This window comes from Zonotrichia albicollis, chromosome 1 (genome assembly GCF_047830755.1).
Source record: "Zonotrichia albicollis isolate bZonAlb1 chromosome 1, bZonAlb1.hap1, whole genome shotgun sequence".
In the NCBI taxonomy this organism is placed as follows: domain Eukaryota; kingdom Metazoa; phylum Chordata; class Aves; order Passeriformes; family Passerellidae; genus Zonotrichia; species Zonotrichia albicollis.
In genome coordinates, this window is record NC_133819.1 from 142,999,602 (window position 1) to 143,027,134 (window position 27,533).

The 27,533-nt window shown below is 38.8% G+C and overlaps 1 protein-coding gene across 1 annotated transcript; it reads left to right on the plus strand.

Moving 5' to 3' along the window:
* Window positions 1-239: 239 nt before the first annotated feature.
* On the plus strand, window positions 240-25,700 carry FAM91A1 (family with sequence similarity 91 member A1). The gene is made up of 24 exons (XM_074556587.1): window positions 240-488; window positions 2,236-2,320; window positions 2,994-3,145; window positions 3,956-4,013; window positions 5,561-5,628; window positions 6,886-6,999; window positions 8,037-8,127; window positions 8,672-8,734; window positions 9,830-9,936; window positions 10,699-10,737; window positions 10,840-10,952; window positions 11,840-11,958; window positions 12,380-12,492; window positions 12,699-12,785; window positions 13,183-13,315; window positions 13,969-14,117; window positions 14,523-14,657; window positions 16,811-16,924; window positions 17,826-17,898; window positions 19,090-19,239; window positions 19,708-19,815; window positions 20,074-20,197; window positions 21,231-21,300; window positions 22,612-25,700. The coding sequence occupies exons 1-24, from the start codon at window positions 417-419 to the stop codon at window positions 22,786-22,788; spliced, it is 2,514 nt and encodes an 837-aa protein (XP_074412688.1). The 5' UTR covers window positions 240-416; the 3' UTR covers window positions 22,789-25,700.
* Window positions 25,701-27,533: the final 1,833 nt, after the last annotated feature.

Below are 27,533 nucleotides of genomic sequence, written 5' to 3' on the forward strand. Positions count from 1 at the left end.
TGAGCGGCCCCTCGCGTCTGCCCGGGCGCATACCGAGCGGCACTAGGCGGACGCTGCTGTTAAACCCAACCAGGCAGGCGGCGGAGGCATATCGGGTTTGGCTCTGTTCCCGGTTAGTGCCAGCCCGCGGTCGGTGAGCAATCGCCTTGCCGAACACCGGCGCCGCGCCCCGAGGCTCCCGTCCCGTCCCGTCCCGTCCCCGCCGCGGGGAGCGCCCGCCCCGCCCGCGGAACTGCGTGCGCGGCGCTTCCGGGGCGGTTCGGGCAGCGGCGCCGGGCGGGAGGCGGCGGGCGGAGGGCAAGGCAGGGCAGGGCAGGGCGGCCCCGGCCGCAGCGGCTCCTTCCCGGGGCGGGAGCGGCTCCTTCCCGGGCCGGAGCGCCTCCCGGCGGTGGGGCCCGCGGCCCGGCCTGCTCGCCATGAACATCGACGTGGAGTTCCACATCCGCCACAACTACCCCTGGGCCCGGCTGCCCGCCAGCGTCAGGCAGGTGCGGCTGCCCGGCTGCCGGCCCGGGGAGCGGTGGGGGGACACGGGGCACTCGGCCCTGCCTGCCCCGGGACAGGGCGGGCGGGCGGGCCGCGGGGCGTGTGGGGCGCTCTGTGGGACAGGGGGGTTTGGGGTGTGCACAGCCCCTCTGTGGGGAAAGGGGCTCTGGGTGTGTGCGAGGTGTCTGTGGGGAGAAGGGGATGAGACAACGGTGTGTGCTGTGTGTGGGAGGCGGGGTCTGTACGTGTGTGTGGGGGGCCTCAGTGAGGAGAGGGGTACATCGGGGTGCCACGGGGTCCCAGAGGGAGATGTGGGGTCCCGCTCAGCCACCTTGGTGCAGGTGTCAAACAGCCGGGTCAGGTGTCCCCTGTGTCACCCCCGAGTGGGGCAGCCGGACCGGGACAGGGGCCCTAGGAGCCTTGTGCAGCCCCGTGTTTTGGTAGACAGAGAATTGTTTGCTGCAAGTCGCTCATGGAAAAGAAAACCTCATGAAATTTTGATTGCCTGGGTTTAATGGGCCTCTCATAGCAAAGAGGAGGTATTGTGTCGAGTTGAGAGGAGGTTCTCGTTCCAAAGTCTTCCACTGCTTTGAAGCAGATGCTGTTGAACAGTTCCTGCTCTTGCACAGGGGAAGGGTGGAGAAGATGAGTAGTTGCTGCAGGCCACGAGTAATGCAATTTCTTGAGTTTGAGATTCCAGGAGCAGTAAGAGGAGAATAAATGATGATTTTTCTTTACCTGTCCAGCTGAGTGCCATATTGTTGGCTTTGTGATTCAGGATAGAAAATATGCCAGTATTTATTGCATTATTTACTTAAATGTAACTTCTGGAATACTGTTTTACCTGCTTTATTGTTAGTATAGTCCTTAATATTTTTGTCCTTTGAGCAAACACTTGGTTCCCTCTTTAGATATTTAATCAATTCCAGACCCTGTCTCTGATATCAAGTGTTGCTTTTCTAATTCCTGATTCTGCAGTTTATCTGCATCTTTCTTGTTTATCCCATATGTAATATCCCTGCAGTAAAGTACCTTTTTGTGAAAGGATATCTTTTAGTATAAGCTTCAATGAGGGAATCAGGAGAGGCAAGAGAAAAACCAAACAGCCCAGATCACTTGTTGCAGATGCAGAGTAGAAGAGTAATTTGGGGAATATTGAGGGGATAGTTCTTGAAATAAGGCATCTGAAGCATGAACCAAAGTTCTCTTTTTATCTTCTTTCATGATAGTCAAGTAATGTGCTGTGCTTGTCCCTTAATCTCGTGACCCTGGATCACTTGATAGTTTTAACTTCCGCAAAGCTGCAACTTGAGCTGTTTCACCTTTTTTTTTTTTTTTTTTTTTTTTGTTAAAAGTTTCCTAGGTGCAGTAAATAAAGCTTCACATCATTCACCATGCTTGTTTGTGCTACACTAATTCTGGGTAGTTTCTCAAGGCTGAATGACACTGAATGCTTGGTAAATGTTTGATGCATCATGTCTGATTTGAAAATCAGATGCTCCCCTTTATCAGAGTGGTACTAGGAAAAAATAATCTAAAAAAGATTGCTGAAATATGCATCCTGTGTAGAGACCTATTTAAAGGTGTTTTTGAACTCACAGAGAGACTAAAGATACTGTCATGTTGAACTGGGGGACTCCCTGAGCAATGACAGCTGCCTGCATGTGTTTCCTGGTAAGACACTCTGCAGTGGTTTAACTGCAGGGTGGGGGTTGTGCAAGTCAGTTAAAAGGCCTTTATGTTTTCAAGGGTCTTGGGAACTCCCAGAGGGAATATGAGAGGCAGGTTGTGCTCTACAGCATCCGCAATCAGCTGCGCTACCGGAATAACTTAGGTGAGTAAAAAGCAAAGTAAGCTCTGAGTCCTGCCCCACTCTTCTGTGTGGAAGCTTTCTCTGCTGTAAAACTGCCAGAGCAATCCAGTTCAAAGGTCCTTCCTTCCTTGAAAATAAATGCTTCTAAATAATAAAAGCATGAAAAATCCTGACTTTTGAGTCCATTTGACAACTTCTCTAACAAAGCATTCTTGAAGGTTACCGAGTTGGCAGGTGGAACTGAATTCCTATTGTAGTTGTGCTGCCATTTTCCAAGAAATTAAGAGAGGGTTTGGCTAGTTAAGCCTGTCACTAGGTTAGATGCAGACAGTTATCCTGACTCACAGGAGCTTTTGGCTATGACTTGTTTGCAGACTTTCAGTTTAGTTCCCATTGACTGAATCCATTTTTCTTCCCAAAGCAAATAATTAAAAGATAATTTTCTACAAGCTGCATGAGTTCTATTTCAATGGGCCACTTCCTGGTGACCTTTTAAATAAATCTGCTCCTTAAAGTCTCTGAGGCTGCTTGTATCATGTGTAGAAATCCTTGGATGCTGAATTCCTTGCTCCACTACTTTATTTAACTTCTAGTTTTCTGTCAATTGCCACTATGCTATTTTTAACCCTTTGTTGTAACACTTCTTTAAAAAGTTGAACATCAAGGAACATTGTAACTTTTTCTCCCCCTGCAGTTAAGCATGTCAAGAAAGATGAACGTAAATATTATGAAGATCTGTTAAAATACAGTCGAGACCATCTCATGTTGTACCCGTATCATTTGTCTGACATCATGGTCAAAGGTCTGCGGGTAACACCATTTTCCTATTACACAGGGATAATGGAGGTGAGTGCAGAGCTGTGGTGGGAGGGGGTTGTTCTCCATCTGAGGGTGCTGGTAATGGCCCAGTAATGCATACAAGGCACTGTTGGGTAGTTTTTTTTGGTTTTGTGTAGGCCTGCCAGGAAGTAAACAAACAGTAAGGAAAGTTTGTAGGGAACTGCTTTTACCTGCAGTGTTTTCCCTTCTGCCCCATTAACCTTTCAAGAGCTGAACTTTTGTCATATGGAGCTGGGGTTGGACTCAATCTGAGACCAGACGTTCTCTTTTGATGTTTGAGATTTGAGTCTTCACTTAAAACTGTAAAAGAAATACCTCATTTCAACCGTGTTGGAAACTTTTTGAGAAGCCTGAAGCAGATCTGTTTTTATGAGAACAAGGATGGTTCTGTTTTCTGTCAGCACTCTGACAACCTTTATTTTTGTTGGATATTTGAAGTGCTTTTATTCCATTTTGTATATAATGATTGCAGACATAATGGATTAGTTGTTTGTTTATTCTGTTATTACTGTTGGCAATTCTGTGTGCTGGTTTGTTTTTGTGGAGAGAGATACAGGATTTTGTTTGTTAGTCTTTCAAGCCAACATTTTTCTTTGCAAAGCTTACATTAAACAGAAGTCTCACATTTTATGTATTCAACTTACTGTGTAATGATCAAACAAGTAATTGTCAAGTTTGATAAGGTAACTGACTTTAATAGATCTACTTTAATTTTATTTCATTCTTAAAGTAAAAGCAACAGGCAGAATTTTGGACCTGCTTCTCTTAAACTATCACTTTCTTCTTGCAACTTAGAAGTTTTATTTTCTTTTTAAGGATATAATGAACAGTGAAAAAAGCTATGATTCCTTACCCAACTTCACTGCTGCTGACTGTAAGTATTACCCAGATGAATTACTGCTTTCAGTGAGTTAGAAATAAGGAGCTTCTGAAGATGGATTTGCAGGCATCTGTTTGATTAAATATGAGTATGTGAATGAAGGTGTAAAAACATTTAAATAGTGATATTAAGTGTGCCATTCATATAAAGGTCTGTCAGTACAGGCAGGACTGAATTGGGCTGGTTTGAATGCACATAGGCATTGTACAAAACCTTGCCTCTGTCCTTGCTTGTCCATTGCTACCTGCCTGCATTTCCCATTGATGTATATCAGCAAACTGAGCTGCTGGTCCTTTCTTAGTGTGCTTTGCTTGGCATGTGTTGGGCTGAAGGCTTTAGCAGGACACTGAGAGGTGACACTCCTGTGAATTGGCATCAGTGTGGATTGAGGGATGATGTACCAGAAAAGAGAGGCAAGGGGATCTGGTGTTTTATGACACTCTGGATGTGCCAGATATTTTATCTATTACAGCTGGGTATGGGATGAGGAGCTTAGGAAAGCAAAAACCTTGAACTTCTGGAGGAGAACAGAGTACTCAGAGTACTCAGAAGTCTTACAGAGCAAAATGTAGACTGATGGCACAGGGATGTTACTAACCTGCCACTGAAATGTTTTCTATGGTTAACACATAATTCCTTGCCTTTGGTATGCATTCATAAAGTTATTTTTGAGGATAGTGTGTAGTCAGGTGAGGAGTAGCCTGCAGATTTTGGAAACAGTTGGTTTTAGTTTCAGAAGGATGTTCTCAGTTAATTATTAGTTAGCCTTTGTGTAATGCTCACAGCAGGGAAACAGATGAAGAACTTCAGCACCATTTTGCTTGTTGGAAATCTAGTGTTACTCAGGAGTTTGAAGAAAGGGAAAGTTTTCCTGTTTTTGTTTGATTTCTGCTGCCCCCCAGCAATTCTGTTATCTTAGCACAGCTGCAGATTAGTGACTGCAGTGTAGTTGACTTAATCTTCCTTAATTACATTTTTTCATTAATGTTACTGTTGAACTAGAAGTTGGAGTTAAAGTTAATTCTGAGACAGAATATGGTTAAAACTAAAGAATAGTTTTTTACTATCTGTTCGTGGTTCCTTAATGGTTGAAGGCTAGAGATTATGGAATTAAATTTTGATTCAGTTTAACTCAACTATATCTCCATCATATTCCTTAGAAGATTAAGTGGCCTTTTGTGTCTCTAGTTCTTGGAGTTCTAATCGAGTGCATGGCATGGGCTTTGTTAAAGGATAGAGAAACTATCACTATTAATCTGAAGTTGTTGATGGGAGTAAAGGAGGAAAGGAGTTGGGTTATGACCTGCTACCCTGTGACTTGAGTGATAGGGTATTTCTTTTTTTTTTTCCCTTAACCTGTACACAGTGAAAGAATGTGGATGGACTATGGAATGAATTTAGCTCCTATAACTGTCCTTTTATTTTGGGTAAGAGTAACTAAAAAGGTTATTTAAGAAGAAGGTCTGATTCTTTGAAGAATGTGTAATATACCTTCACCTTAATCCTGTCTTAAGATACATGAAACCTGACTTATTTTTCAGGTCTAAGACTTCTTGGCATAGGAAGAAACCAGTATATTGATCTAATGAACCAATGCAGGTCTTCAAAAGTAAGTTTGTCTTTAATTTTCCCTCCCTTTCCTTTACCCTTCTGTCCCCCTACCCTGTATTATTTCATAGGAAATGAAGAATGGAATAATTTTCTGGCCCTGGTCAGTTTAATAGTGTGGCAAATTGAATGTGATGTAGTGTATTGTTAATTTTATTGTGTTTCCTCAAGTTAATAAAGAGCTTTTTGGTTTAAATTAAAGTATAGTAAAGGAAAATATATTAATTACTACTTTTTAAATTTTGTTAATCTTATAGTTTTGGAGCTGTACTTTATAGTACCAGATAACTAATGTCTCCTAGCCACTATAAGCAGGGACAGCTACTGATTCTGAAAGAATGATTCCATGTTTCTATGTGTGCTGTTGAGTTCACAGTTTATTTTGGAACAGTGATCCATCTAGGTGTGAATTCTTGCAGTGTGTTTTTCTCTAAGGCAATGTAATGAGGGCACAGACATCCTTGGATGTGAGCAGCACATGTGGAAAGCACTCTGATGGTTGATAGAAGTAGAGCCTTTAGTTTGCAACAGTTCCTTCCTTTCTTCAGGGCACTCAGAAGTGCTCTTGCAGTAGCTCCATAGTCCTTTAACTGAAAGTGAGCTTAGCAAAATGTGCAGCTGATAGTGAACAAAAAAGTAATAACTGTAACAAAAACAATAACTGTAACAAAAAAGTAATAACTGTAAAAAAAAGTAATAACTGTAAATGAAAGAGAAGCTATTTAGCTCTATAAATAAACGCTATCCTCCAGTTTTTTCTTTAATGGATTGACATTCACTGTATTTTTTTAGCTCTGTGCTTATTGAGAATGTTGTACTTTGTTCCTTAAAGTAAATTAAATATGTTCCTAAATTGTGTTTTTTGAAATAATGAAACTTCTTTAAAATACCCTGTTTTTATACTTGTGCTCTCTTACCTGCTCAAATTAGAAATGTCACAAATAGTTTAAATTTGGATTTGATCCTACTACAATGGAATAATGTGGATTTTAATTAGCAACACCTACAGTATGGATGAGCCTATGGGAAGATTTTAACAATATCGGATGGAAATATTTTTTTTCCTTTTTGTTTCCATGTGATCTGAGAGACGAGAGAAATTTGCTAAGTGACAGTTAATAGCATGTGTGTCTCCAGTCTGTAAATACATTGTACTTAAAAATGGATCTTTGTACAGATCAGTTTTATAAAGGTAAATGAATGTCTGTGCATGTGAAGTGCTCTTTATTACTCTCTCCAATGGACTGTACCACTGCAGAAATTTTTCAGAAGGAAAACTGCCCATGATCTGTTGCCTGTGAAGCCTGTGGAGATCGCCATCGAGGCGTGGTGGGTGGTGCAGGCTGGGTACATCACTGAGGATGACATCAAGGTAGTGTGTATGGATTGCTTCTCTACATCTGGGTGAATACTGATAGTCCCTGAAAGCCGGGGCTTGCTCTCACGTGAAATACACAAAGATTGTGTTACAAATTTGCAGCAACTCTCTTATGAGTATCTTAGAGATTGTAACTAAAGGAAATTGTTATGTTTCCTTTGACATGCTCTGCCCTCTTTCCCCTTTGTGTCTTCTGCGCTATGTGCAGTGTAGAGGTGATTTTGTATCAACCAGTCTGTGGTAACTTATGTCCATGATTGTATGATTTGTAGGGAACAAGCAACAAAGTATGTTTTCTTAGATTTCATGTTGAAGCCCTGACAGGTCAGCTTTGACTCAATCTTCAGCTTCACTGTAATCAGTATCAGAATGGCAGTGGATTTGATACATATTTTCTTTGTTTCTGTTCTTTGTGTCTGCTTAGTTTTTCATTGTTTGCACGTAAAAAGCTTGTGAGATGAGTTACTGTTTCATCCTCATTCTGCTTTCATTTCTCACAGGTGTTTTTTTTACAGTCATTTGATCTGGATTTATTCTCTTCTCTAGAAGTTTTTTGTTTAAATTAGAACATATTTAAAGCATTGATGGAATCTCTTTTTTGAAATATCTTAGGCTGCTCATATTCGGATATCCCAGCAACCCAGGGTAGTTTTTGAAGCCAATTACTTTGATATTGTAATGGGCCTCTTTCTAGAATGATTCCAATTGTGTGGCTGAGCACTGTTTGGAAGTTTTAAAGAGCAAATCTTTTATACTGTGGAGTTTGCTTGCCAAATTCTTGTGCAATTAATTTCCTTTCCTAGAGCATACATAATTTTGTGTGGGAACAAGCTAAAAAATGTAGAGACTTTGAACAGGAACTGCAGTAAATTCTTCAGTACAAATATTTTGGCTAGGAACATGGGTTACTCCCTGTACTCTTACATTACTTGTGACTGATTTGAGCCTTAAGTGTTTGGGAGTATTTTGAGTGGCATCAAGTTTCACAGACTCATTCCTATAAGAAACTAATATGATGTTTTTTAACCTAGATTTGTACTACATCAGAGAAGTCTGCTATTGATAAGATAATTGATTCAGGTCCTCAACTTGCTGGTTCCTTAGACTTCAATGTTGTTCACAGTAAGTTTTAATGAACATTTCTGATTTTAGATCTTGCTTAGTAAATGCTAGTAGTGTCTGGAAAATAGGAGCATTGATGTGTTTTAATTTGTATCCTTGCTACCAGGTGTGTGACTTCTGGTCTGAGTAGCCAAACAAAGCCAGCATCTTCAGCTGGCAAAGCCAATTGAAGATAAAAAACCCACTTTTTGACAGTACAGTGATGATGGTGAAAACTAAGTTAACATTTAGGCAGAGATTTGCTTATTTTTTTAAAATTGAACTTCTTGAATTTGTGGTCATTTTGCTGTGCTGTCCTGGAAGTACTTGCAGACTTCCAAGTGTGCTGCATCAGGCTGCAAGTGAGAAACCCTGGTTTAGGGTGACACCTGGTTGGTATCAGGTGTGGTTTATTGATCTGTGCATTGCAAATAAATATTCTAATGGGGAGGTTATTAGGAAAAATTACTTTAAAATTGGAATTGGCTGGTGGGGAAGCCTGCTTTTTATCTTCAGTATTTTGAATTTTTTTTTTTTCTAAAATGTTGTCCTTTTATTTAAAAAGGTTTATACAACAAAGGATTTATTTACCTTGATGTACCAATATCTGATGACAGCTGTATTGCAGGTAAGTAAATATTTCATGTTATTATGCCTATGTTTTCTCAGTTTCCTTTCAATCATTCTGTAATTCTCTGTCTTGGAAACTGCTTGTCTGTATACATCTTGTTCCCAAACAAAACATTTGAGCTATGAAACTCTTCACTGACTAAATGTTTTCAATCCTATTAAAACATTGTTTTTATTGTATATAGCATTTATTTCAGCTTGAATTCTTAGGTTGTATTGAATGTGTATTTAGGTAAGATGAGATTTTTTTATGGGAGTCATGGCATGAATTAGTAAGTACCCTCCTTTAAGTTTGTAATAAAAGGAAGAATAGCACAGAGAATGGTAGTTACCTTAGCAAACATACATGGGTTTTGGACTTCTTTCCAGACAGATGTAAGGTTTAATAGATACCAGTTCTATTATTCATGGGTTTTGTCACCTCAATTAGTCACAGACTGTGCCTGGGGACTGTGTAGGAGCTTAGACTAGCACTGCATGTGTGCTGCCCTTTGAGCAGCTTGTTGTGCTGTGAGAGGTCTCAGGGGTTTCTGAATTCACTATAATCTGCAAAGGCTTAAGTTCTTTGGAACTTGGTCATGCACAAGTACCTGGCATTGCTGTGTAGAGATCATTTAAGTGAAAGTCCACTAAATACAAGAGACTTACTGCTTAGATAATTGCTCTGGAGGTCTCAGTTCTGGAGTATGTGGGTGGTGTGGGATTTTTCAGAAAAAAACCCACACCTACATTTTGTCCTACTCCAATCACAGTTGTGATTTAATCTCCATCCACATTTTAAAATCATTTTATGGGTTGGACACTGGAAATGATCTGTAGTTGATGAGCTGGAAAGTGCAAGGCTATGATGGAAGGTAGTGTGGCTTTAGTTTCTGTAAGAAAACATGTTGACAAGCATTACTTTATTAAGGAATGGGGAAATTTTAAATACCTCATATGCTGTCTTCAGATTTTTATTTTTTGTGCTGAGAAATTCTCAAAATTGCAGATGCCATGAAAACTAAAGTGTAAACTAATTTTTCTGTTTTAGTACAGTTTCAGTTCAATAAACTAAGTTACCAGATTGTAATTCTGAAAGTAAATCTTATTTCAGTGCCACCACTTGAAGGTTTTGTGATGAACAGAGTGCAAGGTGATTACTTCGAAACACTACTGTACAAGATATTTGTTTCAATAGATGAACATACTAATGTGGCAGAGGTAAGTAAAACTTGACCTGTGTCTGGGAGATAGGAATATTTGAAAATGGCCCAAAGCACACTGCTAAAAATACTGAGAGATACTGGTTGACATACAGTGATTTTGTTTACACATACTGCCAGGCTTAAGATGCAACCTGTAGCTTCTATAGTGCTTTGATCTTGAAGGAGTACCTTCAGTTCAGTGAAACAATTGCATTAGCTGGAATGAACTTATACAGAGTTGACTAAAGTAGGCTTTTATGTAAGTTAGAACTGGAACAAAGTCTGTTTTGCTAATGTGAGAAAAGTTCAAGTAATTTTTTCTTTGGCAGTGAAAGCACACAGGGTGTTGGCTTAAAATAGGAATGTGGCTTTTGCATAAGCATAGTTTGAGTATGAGAAATATGTTTTCATAAGATCTTCTCAAAACTTGCTGAATACATATCTGAAAAATACCCATTAAATATATCCAGGGTTTGTTTTCCTCATTGCCTGTCTTCTGACATACAAGACTAACCTAAAATGATATATACAAGATTAGCCTAGGAATTACCAAGTGGAAGATAGCCTCATATTTCTTCTGCATGCTTTCAAGTGGGACAGTTATGAGGCTCCATACTCTTTTTTCATCATCTTTGATGCAGACAAAATTGTTTCTACCAGTAAAGGCTGGGTTTAGAAATAAAACTAATAGAAAGATGCCAAATCCCACAAATAGTGATTTCCTGCCCTGTCAGTACTGTATTGCTGACTCAACTTCTTGTCTTTTTTTATTTTTAAGCTGGCAAACGTGTTAGAGATTGACTTATCTTTAGTAAAGGTATGTATGTACAATGCATTTGTGTAACTGGATACACAAAGTTCACTGTTTGCAGCCTTGGTTTCCCAGAGCAGTTCCTTATTCTGTGTGTGTGTTCTGCAGAATGCTGTGTCCATGTATTGTCGGTTAGGCTTTGCTCATAAAAAAGGCCAAGTAATAAACCTGGATAATCTTCATCCATCATGGAAGAATGTTCCTTCTGTAAACAGACTGAAGTAAGTGTCTTTACTCTTTCTGAGGCTTATTTTCTCATTGAAGGCAAAACTTAGAACATCTGTTTTTAAAGCTATTGGTTGCTTTCTAAGACTTCTGGAATAACAAATCTCACTTGGCTTTCTAATGTGTATAATGACAAGAATACATGATTCTCATGTTAAACTGAGGGTGAGGAATGGTAATTCAGCCTGTAAGTGCAGAGTGCTCCATTTGGTGCTGTTACTTAGTGCTGGCTTTTTGACCTTTAGGTACTTAGTTGCTCACTTTTCCAGCAGATGAATGTATATTTGTTTTAGACTCCTGGGACCAGAAATAACAGCTGTCAGTGTGCTGTTACAGAGGCTGTGGCTCTTGGCACTGCTAGCAGTGAATATGTGCATAGAGTTTGCTTGTTTGCAGGACCCATTGCAGTTCTGTCAGTGACACTCTCACCTAAGTGTGCATCTGTATCACGTCCCAGGCAAGTGCTGTTAATACCAATCAACAGAGTTCTCCAAGTTGAAATGCCAAGCTGCATTAATTAAGAATTGCTAGGTGCTTTTAGCTCAATATCTGCTAAGCCATTTAAAACTACTGCTCTGCCTGTTCTTTTAATGCTTTTTCAGATTGTGAGAGCAATGTAGATTAGATTTTTTCCATTGAATTGCTCAATGATGGTGGTTTGATTTTTAAGATCTTTTCACAGTCTGATATTTCAAGCCCCTCAAATAAGCCTTTCTGCTGAAGCAGGACCCTGAGGGATATTAAACTTGACTGATTTAGGGCTTGGACATTGAAAGGCATGTGTTGGGTCTGCCTGTGCATGGACTACTAGCACTGGAAGGCAGAGATACTTCTCTGGTGCTACAGTGACCAATAGATGTGGATTTTAATTCACATTTAATAGGAGTACTTTGGATCCTCAAAAGATGCTGCTTTCATGGGACAGTGGGGAAAACAGAAGTCCTGTACAGGAAGCTGGGTCATCAGCCACAGATACAGATACCAACAGTCAAGATGATCCAGGTTAGCTCTAACAGTAAATTTTAATACATTTGTATAAATTATTTTTATATTTATAGAGTGATGTAGGCTGTAAAGAGGTCTAGAAACAAGTGCAACAGAGATTATGTAGATCCTTTTGTCACATGGACTACTCAGTGGGGAGGTGGTGTCTACTTCTTGGTTTAAGAGTTTTCAGCTAAATAACTTCTTTCTGAAGATGAGACTGATCTGTATTGTGGATATAAAGTTGACACAAAGATACCAACTTCTGAATTAAGCTAATCAGTAGTTTAGTAGTAATAAGGGAATTTTGGTTTGCTTTGTATAGTGATAACTAACTTTTCCCCTTTTTTTTCTTTGTTATTAGATTTGATTAAATTTAATGGTACTATTTTAAAATAAAACAAATGTGATAATCTACCTCCTTTTTGTTTTCTGTTAGCTGAAACAGCCAGTGTGAGCAGCCTGAACCTGTCCAGTGGACACACGAAGCGCATTGCCTTCCTGTTTGATTCTACTCTCACTGCCTTTTTAATGATGGGAAATCTCTCACCAGTATGTACAAATGGTTTGAAGTATTGTGCCAAGAATAAATATGTAAAGCTTTAAATTACTTTGACATCAATATAATAGTTCTTTATTTTAAAAAATAAATACTAAAAAAATCTTCTGTATTATTTGTTAAGGGGTAATTTTGTTTAGTACAACTTCTACTTGCCCATTCTGTTCTCAAAGAAGACAGTTTTGTTTTGTTGTTTCAGAACTTGAAAAGTCATGCAGTCACTATGTTTGAAGTTGGGAAACTATCAGATGAGAGTCTTGACAGCTTCTTGGTGGAGCTGGAAAAGGTAAATTGTTACATGTTTGACAAAGTGCTTTTTCAGCAGTTAAAGGGGCCAACTTCACCTTCTAAAGATAATTCTAGAAGGACAACTGTAGAATCATGTAGAAGTTCTATTAATTGCTGTATCATTTCATACCAATCAGGATGACTGGACACTTCTGTCCTTTACCTAAAGAGTGAGTCATGGTTCTGATCTGTCTTTGTGTACTTCTTGACCTTTCCAATAGCATGGCCAAGACCTGCTTTTCATTTAATACTTGCTGTAGATCACCTTTGCATAAAACCTGCAGGGTTATTACTCAGTTACAAAGCTTTAGAATGCTAATTTGTTCAACTTTCCTTCAGTGATTGATCCTTATGTGAACAACCTGCCAGTTGCATTTGTTTTCTTTCTTGTTTAGGTTCAGAGCACAGGGGAGGGGGAAGCACAGCGATACTTTGACCATGCCCTAACACTGAGGAACACGATCCTGTTCCTGCGGCACAATAAAGACCTGGGGGCGCAGGCTGTGCAGCCTGATCAACCAAACAATGGTACTGTCAGCACCTCTGGAAACCCTAAATTGGTTTACTTGCCTGCCATGGACTCAGCTTTCTGCCCTTGCTGCTGTTGTAGCAGTCAGTATCCTACTTGTTTAAAAATATTTTGAAATATTTTTCATCATCCTTTGAGCCTGTGTTACTGGGTTTGCTTGTTTAATGACAGAGTTGATTGCCAGAGCTTGCACTGAAGATCCACAGCAACAGATTAAAGGGTAATAAAGGCAAGACAAGCTGAACTTGAGAAAGAGATTGTTTCAAATCACATGCTTCTAAAATGCATATAGAAGAGTCAGCTGTTCTGTCAAAGAAACATTTTTTAAGCTATGAAAATGAATGTATTCTTCTAATGGCGACAGTTTTTTAGGTTTTTCTTTTAAAACTTAGGTAATTGTCTTAGTATCTCTGTGTTTATTTCCCATGTTCAGTTAGTTGGTGAGGAACTAATTCAGTGTCAGACAGCCTTGTATACCTAGAATTACTAAAATTTTGTACAAATTTATTAAAATTAGCGCAATTGTTTAAAACTTCATTGTGGGAAATGCTGTATTCATGGCTTAGCAGAGAATAGAAAATCTGAAATCATAGTTTCTCTTTGTCTGTTCCATTTTAAGTGATAGTTTAAGAATCTTGTGTTTTGAACCTAGGGTTCCCCTTGGACCTGTTACGATGTGAGAGTTTGCTTGGTTTGGATCCAGCTACCTGCAGCAGAGTTCTCAACAAAAATTACACTCTGCTGGTTTCCATGGCACCACTCACCAATGAAATTCGACCTATTAGTAGCTGTACACCCCAGGTGAAAAAATCTGTCAGATATCCCTTTTAAAGTGACAAAGTTATTAACATGTAGAATATCATTGTAAATAATCTAATAAAAAATGTTGAGGAAAAATATTAATATTTAATAAATTACCTCTGTTTAACTTACAAAGAGTTTTTCTGTTCAAGTTAGAATCAGTGACAGATATTTTGTTCTTGAATTTAGAATCACAGAAAATACATTACTGTCAGCTTTCTGTGAAGACTCTTCTGTCACTGGACTGAGTGCCAAGAATAAAGTTAGTGGAGAGTAATGCATTTGTATTTCAGTGCTCAAAAACTAGATTTGTATTTCTTTTAAACTGTTTCTTCTTAAATTAAATATGTATGAATGATGGTTGCAATCTGAAGTTATTTATAATTTCTTGAATGATCTCTTCAGCATATTGGGCCTGCAATACCAGAAGTCAGTTCAGTTTGGTTCAAGCTGTACATATACCATATAACTGGACAAGGACCACCCTCCCTGTTGCTCTCTAAAGGAACACGTCTTCGAAAACTCCCAGATGTTTTTCAGGTAGTCTGTGTGTGGATTTACTCTCCCTTCCTTCTCCAAGTGTTTCAAAGATATCCTGTATGCTATTTGGAGAAAACAGGTGAAGTCAGAGTTATGGTTCATTGGAGATGATGTTCCTTTTTTAGAAGCAAGTTTTGTGCAGCATCTTGATTTATTTTCTTTTGAAGTTCTGCTAAAGGAATGCTTCTTTTGTATCTCCCTTTGTCAGAATGTGACTCCAGTATATTTAATGCCACCCCTTTCAAGTTAAATGTAAAATGTGGCACCGCAGTCTTAATAATTGAGGTTTGTTAGCCCATCCACAGACAGTGTTAGAAAAATGTAGAAGAACTGTGTAAAAAGATGGAGACCTAGTATATTGTGCTTTTTTCCTAGCAGTGTGCAGGAGACATACATACAATTCTGCATGGTTTAAAAGGTGGCTAACATGATCACTTCCAGTTTGTCCAAATCTGTGCTGGAGACTTGGGACTTATTGGCTGTAATTCTCCCTACAATTTAAATGACAGAATAATTTAATAAAGTTTGCATTAGGTTGGAAAAAAGCTCTTCCTAGCCCCGTAGCCTGACTTGTAGAGTGTCTGGAAGCAGGAAGAAGCAGCACATTATGTAATGCTTCCTTTTAAGACCCTTCCACTCTCCTGCATTTTCTGGTCTTGATCTCACTGGCTGCATGTGATTCTCTGTACACAGAGATTGTGACTGGAATTGTTGGTTCTGCACTGATGAGTTGATTTCCTCAATTCCTTCCAGCCTGGAATCCACCTAACTTTTTATCATTTATTCAGTGCTTTGGCAAGGAGTCCCACAAAACAGCACAGGTGATCAACTTCTGCCTGAAAGATCTCAGATGCTGCCTTCTCCCATTCTGAGATACTAATAAAGACAAATGTAGCACAAAGGAGCACTGCTGGGTATTCTCTATACTAGACAAATGTAGATGGAAGTGGCCATGACAGCTTCTGAACTTGCCTGAACCAAAAATTCCTTGCATCTATTGACTTTGCTTTGGAATGCTGTGGGCATTTAGCAGTGTTTGGGTCTTGCTGTTCACATCAGAATTTTTAAAATAGTATTGTTTAATTTTATAATTGCAGAGGCCTCTAAAGTTTTCATCTCGCTTTTTTCATCCTGTAGATATATGAGGAACTAAATGTTTTAGAAAGGTTTGGAAACATTCAGAGAAGGGGGTGCATTCTTTGGTGTACCTATATCAGCAGTCCTCTCTAGCACTTGATTTGTAGATTCCTCTCAAACCTTTCATGTGTCCCTTTCCTTTATGATTTCAAAAATTTTTAGATTACCTGTATTTCTAGGATTTACTGTAAGATCACATAGGATTAAGTGAATCAAGCCTTCTAGAGCAGAAAGCATTTTGTAAGGCCATTGGTGATGACCTTGATTCAAACCCTGGTTTGTCTTTAGTTTAAACCACCTGTACATGTATGGACTGTGCACTTCTGTTAGTAAGGAAGCATTCAGTGTGGTAGCCTTGGGAAACTTCAGAATACTTCATGAATTTCAGTGTGCTGACAGGACAGATTTTCTTGAACTAAATGATCTCCTGGTTTGGATATTTTTTTTCCGCTATGGGAATATGAGTGCTTCTCTCCTGCTGCTGTTCTGTAACATCATTTTCTTAGGGAATTGTCAAGATATTTCTGGAAATCTTACAGAGTTGCAGTGGAATTCAGTCTTGAAAACTGAGAAACTAGGAAGTTACTTGTCGTTTTGTCTTCCTGTTCCCCACCCTGTCCTTGATAGATATTTTGGGGATTGATTTATCTTTGTTCTTTGCTGATAGTGTTAGTTTATCCAGCTTACAGTTTGCTTTTACATTTATGTGGGATTATATTAATCTCCTATTTGCCAGAAGGGTGCTGCAGTGGCCACATACTTTTACAGGATTTGGTGACAGATACTTCCTGTCCAAAATTTTAACTTTGGGGCTGGCAAACCTCAAGATCTCAAAGGTCTTTACCAAGAATACAAACATGAGTGATCCTTGGTTACAAGTATAGCACTGTAGAGCTGTAATTACCTAGAATAACCTCCTAGTTGTAATGATATGCTAATGCCTAGCTCTAATGTGTCACTTGATGTGCTTGGATAATTCATTACTACTACACACACTCTTAACTTCTCTCTTCCAGGGTTATGATCGCTTGCTAATAACATCTTGGGGTCATGACCCAGGAGTAGTTCCTACTTCAAATGTGCTCACAATGTTGAATGATGCTTTAACTCATTCTGCTGTCCTAATTCAGGTACAGAGTGCTCTGTATAAATGTTGAAAACCTGCATAATTTTTTGAGTTAACCTGTTCTGTGGTAGAGGATATTGACTATGTAGAAGTGCTACACTTTTGCCAGGAGCTGAAAAATACATTTAACTTTTGTAGGCAGGGCTGCTGTGATTCAGTGGTGGTTAAGACACAGGTTTTGCACTGAATTCATTCTATATATGTGTGATTATGGGCAAGCATAATGAGTTTTGATAGCTAAAGTAGGGGAGATAGTAAACTGGGATGAAAGGGAAGGGTCCACAAGGGTTTTAGACAGCAGTGACTGCTGTTATGAACTGTTATTTAAGAAATACAGCTTTTCAGACTGCTTGGTATTTAGCTCTTACAGTAAAGTATGAACAAAACATGCTGTTTATCACAAACTGCAGAGTAAGTTGGGTTTTTCTATTTGGAAGAATTAAAATTGTTTCCTCATCAGTTTCTTTGATTCAGCTGAACTCTCAGAATTAATCATTTAAATAAATAGATGTTTAATATAGTAACAAACATAAAATTACATGTTCTCAAAGGCCAGCTTGTAAGTGGCCTGTGACTGCTGAAAAATGTTCTGTATGCAGGAGTGGGAAGTCCCTTTTGCTCCAGAAGTGCTCAGCCTTTAGAAAATATTTTTATAGCCAATAATTGGAGAGAAAAATTATTCCTTTTCAGTGAAACTTTACCTCACTCTGTTTACCACATGCATTTTAAGGGCAAAGGTGGGGTACTTCAATTATTTCAGCTGAGCAGCAAGGTGTTTAATGCATAAATACCTCCAATGGTTTGTTTCATCAGCTTGGGTGCTACTCCTTAAAAGGGAGCACAGTAGGACTGAGCTAAGCTGATGAGTATTTTTTCTGTTCCTAATTTAATTTCTTGTTGTTCAGGGTCATGGCATGCATGGAATGGGAGAAACAATGCACATACCTTTCCCTTTTGATGAAGCTGAGCAACAGGGAGGTAATGGATCATCTTCTTGTAATTTCTACACTACATTACACATCTGTTGCACATCACCTTGTGCAATAAGGTTGCAATAATCCTTCTCAAACAATTTTGTTGATCTTATGAGTCATATGAGAAAATGGAAAGTTTTAAAAGGCTGACAAATCTGTTCTGAGCTTAGACATATGACCTTCCCTTTTCTGTCATCTCTGACCTAATTAGAATGTGTTTTCTGGCCTCTCTTAACTCCTAACACAGGTGTAAAGAATTTTTAACTAGCATATTTATTAACTGCAGAAGTAATTCTTTTGTAAGTAATATTGTATTGAGCATTTCTTAACTGTAAGACAGGTGAGGCCAAAAGTGAACAAACTTACCTTGATTATTAGCATCAGAAACCTACTATGGTGTTTTTTTCCTCAGGAAAAGCTTTGCTAGCAAAATCTATTCCTTCAAAGTCTGCCTAGCTGAACTGATTTTGAAAGGCAGGAATTAACAAGTTCTCATTACTCCTTGGTGAGAAGGAGAGAAGCTTTTCGTAGTTGAGGCTATAACCTCTCCAAGTGAGAGCAGTCATAAAAGTATGAATTTCCAGGTACATAATATAAAATTATTTAGGCTACCACTTAGAAAAGTCTGGGCCAAGTAGAAATAAAACTAACTTCCTAATTTAGTTTTTACTAGGTTCAAAATTTGTTACTATTGTATTTGGTCTCTCTGATATGTCTGGTTTTTCATCTAGTATGAAGTTGGAAGAAACCCTGAAGTGAGAATCTCTCAAGTTTTGACATGAACAACTCGGTGTTGAAATTTCTTGTTAAGATCTAATGCTGTGTTCTAGTTCTTCAGAATTTCAGCCATGTGAGGAATTTATCTTGCATTGCATCTGTCATAGAAGACTCTGGCACTGAAAGAGCTGGACACCTGATTCTTAGCTGAACCTTGCCATTTTTGCTGTCTGAATGTGTCTCTGTAGGAGAGAGATTATCTTTTATTTGTATTTTTCTTTCTCCTTGGCTCTCTTACTATACTATAAAATAGCACTTCATGCTTGGTGTTATCCCATATCTAACAATGTGATCGCTAAGATGGAGCATTACAAGCAGGAAAAATCCAAATAAAAAACTTACCCTGGCCTAGAGAGGAACCACATGGTTGTGGGGACGCCTCTTTAAAAGGACACTGGAATATGTTTTGTTTCCTCAGACTTCTCTCGTGTGAACATGGGCATTCATACAGCTTTAAAAAGACTGAGAAACAAAGTGGACTTGCAGCATTTTTGTGGCTATGTCACAATGTTGAATCCTTCAAGTCAACATGCTAACAGAAAGCTGAGTGATGCTTCTGATGGAAGAGGTTGGTTACCAGTAATTGTCTTTTTTTGTCTGTGTCCCCTTAATTTCACATACAGTCACTTGAGCAAAGGATTAAATTCTTTGATTTGTGACTCTACAAAATACTATCCAATACAGATAGGAACTGATTTTGAGTGTAAATCTATTGGTAGTAGGCTTACTTCCTAATTCTTCTTTAAGACTGGCTCAGAAATACCTGATACAGATTGATAAATGACTGAACTATAACAGTCAATAAAGGGAGGAAATACTCTTTTAAATATAAAAATAAATTGTGATGTTTTTATATGCCAGAGCTTAATCTTTCATAAGTGCTGAGGATCCCAAAATAGCTCTTCATTCCAAAATGAGTCCAGCCCTATGTTTCTCCCTGGCCCTTCCTCCAGTTTTATAGCTTTACAGAGCTTGGGTAAAGGTAACTAAGCTTCTATTCATGTGCATGTTTGTGTAAGAATTACTTTGCCTTTAGGAGAGACTGAACTGGCATCAGGATCTGATGTAAATGGGAGCACAGAATCATTTGAGATGGTAATAGAAGAACCCTCAATGGATTCTGCAGTCAAGCAAAGCCTTGAAGGTAAAAACATGACAAATGGCTTGTACTAAATATTACCTTGTTTTTAAGGATCTAAATTCAGTGTTTGATTATTCTCTGGGGTAAATCCCATATGAAATTCCTCTTCAGATTCCCTTAAATAATGAGCAGTTCAGTAGATGAGCTGTCTTTAAAAAGCATGAGCTGTTTAGTGGATCCAAATCTAAGATTTGTGACCCCAGAATGAGCTTTCTTGCTTTCTTTTTCTTACACTTTGGTTATCTCTTGTTCTTTCTGTAGTACCCACAACTGAACTGGAATGGGTTCCCCTGGAATTATGCTTTGGCATTCCACTTTTCAGTTCTGAGTTGAATCAGAAAGTCTGCAGAAAAATTGCCACTCACGGATTATGTAGAAAAGAAAGGTGAGCTGTAATTTATTGGTTGCAGGTTTAACAGATGGTGTGTCTGGAACTTCTGCAAAAAGAGATACCTACAACTCTATAACTATAAACCAGAACTGAGCTGTGTTTATAGAGTAGCTAATTCTGATGTGTAAGGGAGGTTTTTTTGGCTCATAGATGTGTACAACTAGTCTTCACTTGTGGTGAGATTAAGATTAGGCTTTCATTTATAGTTTCTGTAAAGCAAAAATTAATTCTTTGTTGCAAACTGTCTGAAAGAAGATCAGGAAAAGAGTAAATTGGGGTGCCTTCCTACTCATATTCCTCTCCTAGCCTAGCACAGGCTTTTTTCCTCCTCCTATCTGTTCTGGAATGGGGGAGGAGAGATTGCTGGTAATACTTTGATATAAAATGCATTTAGCTCTTATGGAAATTTTCTTTACTGTTGGTATCATGGCTTAGTCATTGCTTAGGATCCAGCTATCTAATGCTTTTTACTGCAGCTTTTCTTTATGAAAGATTATTCTTTCAACAATGGGATTTTGGGGTTTGTCTGTTTTGTTTTGGGGGGGGGGTTGGTGGGGGTTTTTGTGGATTTTTTTGTGGCTTTTTTTTTTCCTCTAAGGCACAGTTCTGGAAATCAAAAGTAAGGATGCTTGAAAATAAGGCTTAAGGCTATTATTATAGTAGTTGACCTCCTTTTTGCAGTGTGTCAGTAATAAACTTCTTAAAAGTCATGTTACCAGACTGACCTGGATAAGAATGAGTCTAGTATTTTATTTATTTTACATAAAATAATATTTTTCAGTTGCAGTAGTTTAATTTTATTCAGTGTAAATGGTATGGAAAACAGCTTTTACCTGACTAGACTCAAAGCAGATAAGTCAAGCACCTCTTCAGTGATGACAATATTATCAAGCTTTATGTGAGAAAGCTTTTGTAACATGATGTTAGATACTGCTGGAGTTATTTGTAAGCAAGTTATTACAGGGGTACTTCACTGGTAAAAAATTGTGTACCTTGACCATAGCTTATTTTCTTCTGTTTTTAACAGCCTTCAAAAACTCCTACATTCCAGTAGAAAGCTGTCTCTTCAGGTCCTTAATTTTGTTCATTCATTCCAGGTAAGGAGCAATAATGCAGATGTTAATTGTTCTGTATGACCTATCATCCTTTCTGCCCTCCTACTTGCCTTTCTTGGGTGTATGAAAACATACATGGTTTGTTTTATTTGCCTTTTCTTTAAATGGTAACTGTATTGAGCACTCAAGACCTATTTGAAGGACAAAGGAAGTACTTCTCTATCCCTTTTTAGCCTAATTTAGTACTTGTCACAACTCTGTGGTTGCTTCCGCTGTGTTATTATTTTAATTGTTTTTTATGCACTTGCTCAGCAAACTTGTCTTTCACTTCTCTTGTAACACAGCCTACTTTGCTGGTTATGTGGTGACTGCTTGGATATGTTGGAGAGATTGACTGCAAACCAGGGAGATGATGCTAAATTTATCTGCCTCTCAAATCAATGTTTCTGTATAAAAATAAATTATATTAACATTGATTTCATGCCAGTCACTTTTGTACTTGTCCTCAGATCCTCTAGATCTTAGTGTTCAATGAGTATAAATATGTAAAACTACAGACTCTGGAAGGACTTTTTAGGCGTGTAGGTAGGAAATAGGGATCTTGTGTAGTAAGCAAAGAGGAATGTCAGGTCTGCAGCCTGCTCTAATTCTGCATGGGAGCAAGCCATGTCTAACGTGGAATCTGCTTAGGTGCTCTGTCTTGTGAGACTTTTCTCTAAAACTCTGTTTTCAGTAAGATAATGAATTTGCAGGTTACTTAACCAGGTAGTGTTATGGATGCTGTCATCCTGAAATTGTTTCCTGATGAGAATGTAAGAGATTCCCAGTAGGTGTGAAGCCCTGAAACCAACTGTCAGTCTCAAGTGGCTCCTGTCCAAATGTGTTAGATGTCATCTCTGAGATACCCTTTCTAGATGATGTCCATAGAAAGGGAAAAAAAGGGTGCTGCTGTGAGTTTTAAGATGAGAAAACCAAACTTCTGGGAAATTATTCCCCTCAGCATATGGTCAAGTAATTTCTTCCCAATGTGTGTATCCATCTTAGCATCGTACAGGTAAATAGCAGTCTGATAGGTGTCCTGAAGATTTTAAAGTTTTCCATTCATTTTTTTCTATGTCTTCAGTGGTAAGTCTCAAGCTTCTCTGAAGGTTTCTTGGAAACCAAACCTTGCATACAAAGGTGCAGCTGAGGCATCTGTATACTTCATTTTGTTTATTCTGTTTTTACTTCCATAACTATTTGGTGTTCACTGGATTGTAGTAACACACTTCAGAAACTCAAAGTGTATTTGCAGATTAGATTAACCTGTGATATTCTTTGTTTTTAAGACACAGTTTTTTGTTTTGCTTTTAGGAAGGAATCTCAACGCTGGATCAGCTCCATGATGCTGGTTCTTCAAGTTCACTTCTGCAGCCAATTTCTGCAGACATGGGTGTTCCTCTTCCTGCCAAGAACCTCATGTTCAAGGAAGGTGTTTTATCTGAATGGAATGGATGGGCCCCTTCCTCAGTTCTTTTCAACCACACCTAGGGAACAGGTCAAATAGAGGTTCTTGAGCATTGATCACTAAATGCCTTTCTTCTGTTATGGTTAATTCCTAGTGCCAACCACTAAGAAGTGTATGCTGCTGCTGCAGCATAACCCATGTAAAAATAGTGTTACAAAATGTGTTGTGTTGCAGTACTGGGGAAGTACTTAAACTGTCTAGAACTTGTTACTCATTACTGCATATCTTGCTGCAACAGAGAGCTTTTTAGCTGTCAGCACTATTTTTATCTTGAGACAATCTTTCTTTTATAACTAAACATGCCCTTTCTAGGCTTTCTGATGATTGTTAAATTTCTATGCTGTCACCACAAAATTGCAATAGTAGTTTTCTATGTTCGTTACTCAGACATAAATTCTGTTTAGTTTTGTACTGTATTACTGAAATTTTTTCTGTATAAAGGTAAGAGATTTGGCTCTTCCTCTGAGAGCTCAGTGATACCAACTGATTAAATAAAAATATCATGATGATATGGGGCATTAAGGATTGTTGAATTCTGTAGTTCAGCGCAATGGTGGGGCCTTGACAAATCAGTACAACGGAAGGAGAAGGCTGAGTTAGTGCAGACTCAATGTCCTGCTGGTGATCTGAGGCCCCTTTGAAGATGAGTGGTGCACTCCCATCTCTGTCAGGTGGAGCTATGGAATTGTGGAAGATCTGAGGTGGTTATCTCTGTTTGCAGAGTTCTTAATGATGATGGATTCATCCTCCTCTTGGTGTGAAACCAGGAGTGTCTGAAATTTGATCCCACTGGGAGACTTAAGCTGTAATTTGAACTTGGTGATGATTCCTGTGGGAAATTCCTGTTGTCATAAAGTGAGTTTAAGGTAGATAACTAGTTCTGTCCTGTTGATTAATGTTTGAAAGAACAGAGCTCTTGATTTTTCACATCAGTTGTTAGCAAAGGAAGATAAGAGCAGAGGATGTGAAGACAGAAAATTCAGTGAATCTGTGTTCCTTGAACTATTAGCTGTTGATCATGAAAAAAATTACAGTAAGCTTTTTCATCTAAAATCATGTTCTGGCTCTATTTGTAGGGGATGACTTTATGTAGCATGACTTTGTTTATATTAGGTATTAACAACTTTTTGCCAGCTTAAAAAAGTCTGTTCCGTCAAGCACACAAGGAGGACGAGCAATGTGGTTTGTGAAGACTTCTCTGCTAGCTCCCTTCTTTACTAGAACTGCCTTGTTTTAAATAGTCACAACTAAAAACGAGACTTAATCATCCTGTCCTTACTATCCTGCAATACACAGTGGGTCAAGGATCTGTGGCACAGATGGTGCTGAACAGCAGCAAGGTGAAAAATGGCAACATTTGGGTTTGTATCCTGTCCTGCATCAAAAAAGCATGTCAAAAACTTGAAGAGGACAAATGTGCAAATGTATAGGATAATGCAGTGACTTAATTTACAACTGTGAAGATCCCATTCTTTTTCACTGGCTTTGTGTACATTCCTGAAGTGTAAGCATAGAACTTGTGCTCTAAGAAACTGGAAATCTGTAGTACTTCAGTTTGCTCAGTGCTGCTTTATTACATCAGTTTTGTTCTGGAATTTTACCAGCAACAGCTGAACTTAGCATTCTGCATATATCACAGTTACATCACCCATATAAAGTTGATTATTTACACTACTGTGACTTTCTGTACTGGACATACATACTCTCTATAGTGGTTTTTAAGTTGCCTTATTTCCTCCAAAGTAAATTGAAGAGGAATTGGATGTCAATCTGCTATAAATGGCTGAGAAAACCTTTACTGTGAGAACTGTTACATGGAGATGAAGCCAAGACCTGGCACTGTCGAGGCATTCAGCAGTAGTGATGGCTTACACTTCCAGGGCTATAGATGTTACTTTAAGTGCTACTGTGAGCTGCAGTAGGTGAGCTAGTTTGCTGTATTGTATTAAATTTTGCCATGCACTATCCATACTAGTATGAAAAGATAGTGCAAGTTGTATGAAAGTTTGAAAATAGATGAAAACTTACTGTTCTCACTGCATATTCTTCAGTATTGCTAAGTGAAGGATATTATCCTTTGTTACTAGGTTGTCTGAAGTAAAGTTTCTCAATAAAAGTAGTCTGCTCCTCAGAGTTGGTTAATACCCATAAATCTTACAGTTAATGGTGAGAATTCCAGATGTGTTGCAGTTTGTTAGAACTCAAGCCACTCTTACTTAGGGGCTTCAACACTAGTTTAGGAGCTTAAATATTCAAATCTGCATATCTGAAGTTTACTGAATAAATTGTAACCAAAGAAGTCTATTGAAATTCCTGAAACTCTAGTACAGCAACAGTGACTGGGATGGTCAAGAGGCTTCAAACTATGTGACTTTTGTTTTAAACATGGTGTAAAAACCCAACAGGTCTCAAAGGTCTTCATACCAAAAGAATCTATTTTATATTGTATTGCAAATAAAGACAAATTAAATAAATTTCTTTTCTTCAGGTAGTTTTATTGACTGGTGGAAAAAAATCACATGCGTTACACATTGTAAAGCTGTTTTAAGTTTCTGTTTCAGCAAGATTTTTAGCTTGAAGAAGACAGTTTGGCTTTGTGCTCTGGCACAACCCAAGCAGTATTGAAGCTAGATGGATATACCTGAAGATGTTCAGGAGCCAGCTAAGAAGTGTGTTACGTTTGTTTTCAGGTTTTTTTGATCATGATTTATTGCACTTTTTTCCTTCATTGTTCTCAGATTTTCCCTTTCTTGTTCAGTGTTTCAAATGGTTTGTATTTTGGAAGTTTGAAGTACAACTGTAACTGAATACAGTTGTGCTCTTCTAGTGTGACATTGTTAATATTATACATTGAATTGTACAAAGTCTGTGTTCAATTAAATTATTGACACATGTAACAAATGTTTACAAATAAACTGTGGTGTAGGTCAAACCATGTGCAGAATCCTTCTCATGCAGCAGTTTTGTTCTTGGGCACAGTCATGTCCCTCTGTCACTGCAGTGCTCAAGCTCTCCATGTCATGAAACCACCACCAATGTCATTCAGCTTCTCTCCCCAGTACACCTGCAGTTCTGCAGAGATGCAGTTTCCCCAGTGCAAAGCCTCTGTTCTGGTGTCATCTTTCCCAGCTGTGTACTTGTCCTTCCCCTTCTCCTCAGAGGTTGAGAGCATTGTGCATGCTGCACCTCCTCCAGCCACACCTAAACCTGTAGTTTTGGATGCTGGGTATTTGAAGGTATTTGTGCCTTATCTGTTTGCTTTGGCTAAAGACATTTTTGACCAGAAACGTGAAAGAAATGAGATAAAAATTATTTATGTGAGGTAATGCAGGCCAGGATTAATTTTAGCAGTATAACTGCAATGAATCTGATGTCAGTGTGAAAAATACAGACCTAAATGATAAAAGAAGTCAAATAATCACCTGTGTTTAAACCTTCCTTTATTCTAGCCTGGATTTTCTTGAGAATGTGTATGTAACTACCTTTTTATCTGTTTTTCCTCTTCACCATTTGTTCCACTTGATCACTCCCAATGTGTGTCTCTCTTTGTCTTTGTGATAGACCTCAAGGCTCCTTTTGGACCACAAAGAAATGCATCTGGTTTTATTGTGCAGCACTTGAAGCTAATGTTAATCCTTCCCCCAGTTCCCTGGAACAAATCCAAGCTTCTTAATGCTTCTTGGAAATAGCTTTGGGGGACTTTGATAATCAAGATTGCTTTTTTTTAGGAGCTACTTGGTACAAAAATTGCCTTTTGGAAATGGTCCTCCTGGTGAGGGCAGGCTGGGGCTGGGCAGGGTGTAGGAATGGCCTGGAGACATGAAGTCCTTGAGGGTCTGCTGAGCTCAGGGTACACACAGAGCTGAGTGAGTGAGGTGGCACAATGGCCTTGGGCTGTGCCAGAGTCTCTGCCTTCAGCTATACAGGTGCTAGGGCTTGGGGCAGCACATCCCTCCTCCTGTGCACACCCTTGTCCTTGATCCTGCAGAGCTGCGTGGAAGTGAATCAAAAGTGTCACCCTGAACAGGGTAATGGCATTGGTTTGTGACAACTTGAATATATTCAACTGGGAAAAAATGGAAATGGGAAGAAACTAATGGTGATGAGGGGGAAAGATAATAGACTAGAAAAAGTGTTGGGAGAAAGGGGGGAAACATCTTTCTGACTTAAGTCCTAGGGCTTGCTCTTAACAGAGTAAAGAAGTGGAAATGCATCTCTTAATTACCAATGTTCAGGGACCCTTCCCTGCCAAAAAAAAAAGAAGGGAAAGAAGTTAGAGGCAGAAATGAGAAGTGCAAAGGTTGTGAGCAGATTGGGAAGTAGGGAGTAGAAATAGAACTGGAAAGTACTCTTGACAGCTTATGTTTTCAGCTTTCTGAGCTTCAAATAATTAGCATTAATTGGCCTGGATTGTATGTTCATGAGATGTATTAAGAAAAGTGTTGAAAACGTGTATGAAGTATTACTCCAGTCATTTGTGAATTAATTCTGATTGAGTAGCTGTTGTACTCTGAAGCCATCTGCTTGTTTCACTGCACCACAGTGTGAGTGATGAAGGACAACCAGAACGGGTTTCTAGACACACAAATGTCCTGTAGGTGTCAGCACTTCTCTTGCTATTTTCCTGATTTGCAGCAACAGGAGTGGCAGGAAAAAAACAGTGGATTGTTTTTTTGGTTGGTTGGTTCTTTTAAATTAAAAGTATTCAAGTGGATATTCTTTGCTACTGAACACTATTGAAGCAAAGTTTTATATAATTAACAGGACC

Bases quoted from the DNA above. Each gene is read 5' to 3' on its own strand.
- FAM91A1 (XM_074556587.1), top strand. From the start codon at position 417: ATGAACATCGACGTGGAGTTCCACATCCGCCACAACTACCCCTGGGCC. The intron at 10,738-10,839 runs GTATGTATGTAC...TGTGTTCTGCAG, and splicing joins TTGACTTATCTTTAGTAAAG to AATGCTGTGTCCATGTATTG. The intron at 13,316-13,968 runs GTACTGTCAGCA...TTTTGAACCTAG, and splicing joins GCCTGATCAACCAAACAATG to GGTTCCCCTTGGACCTGTTA.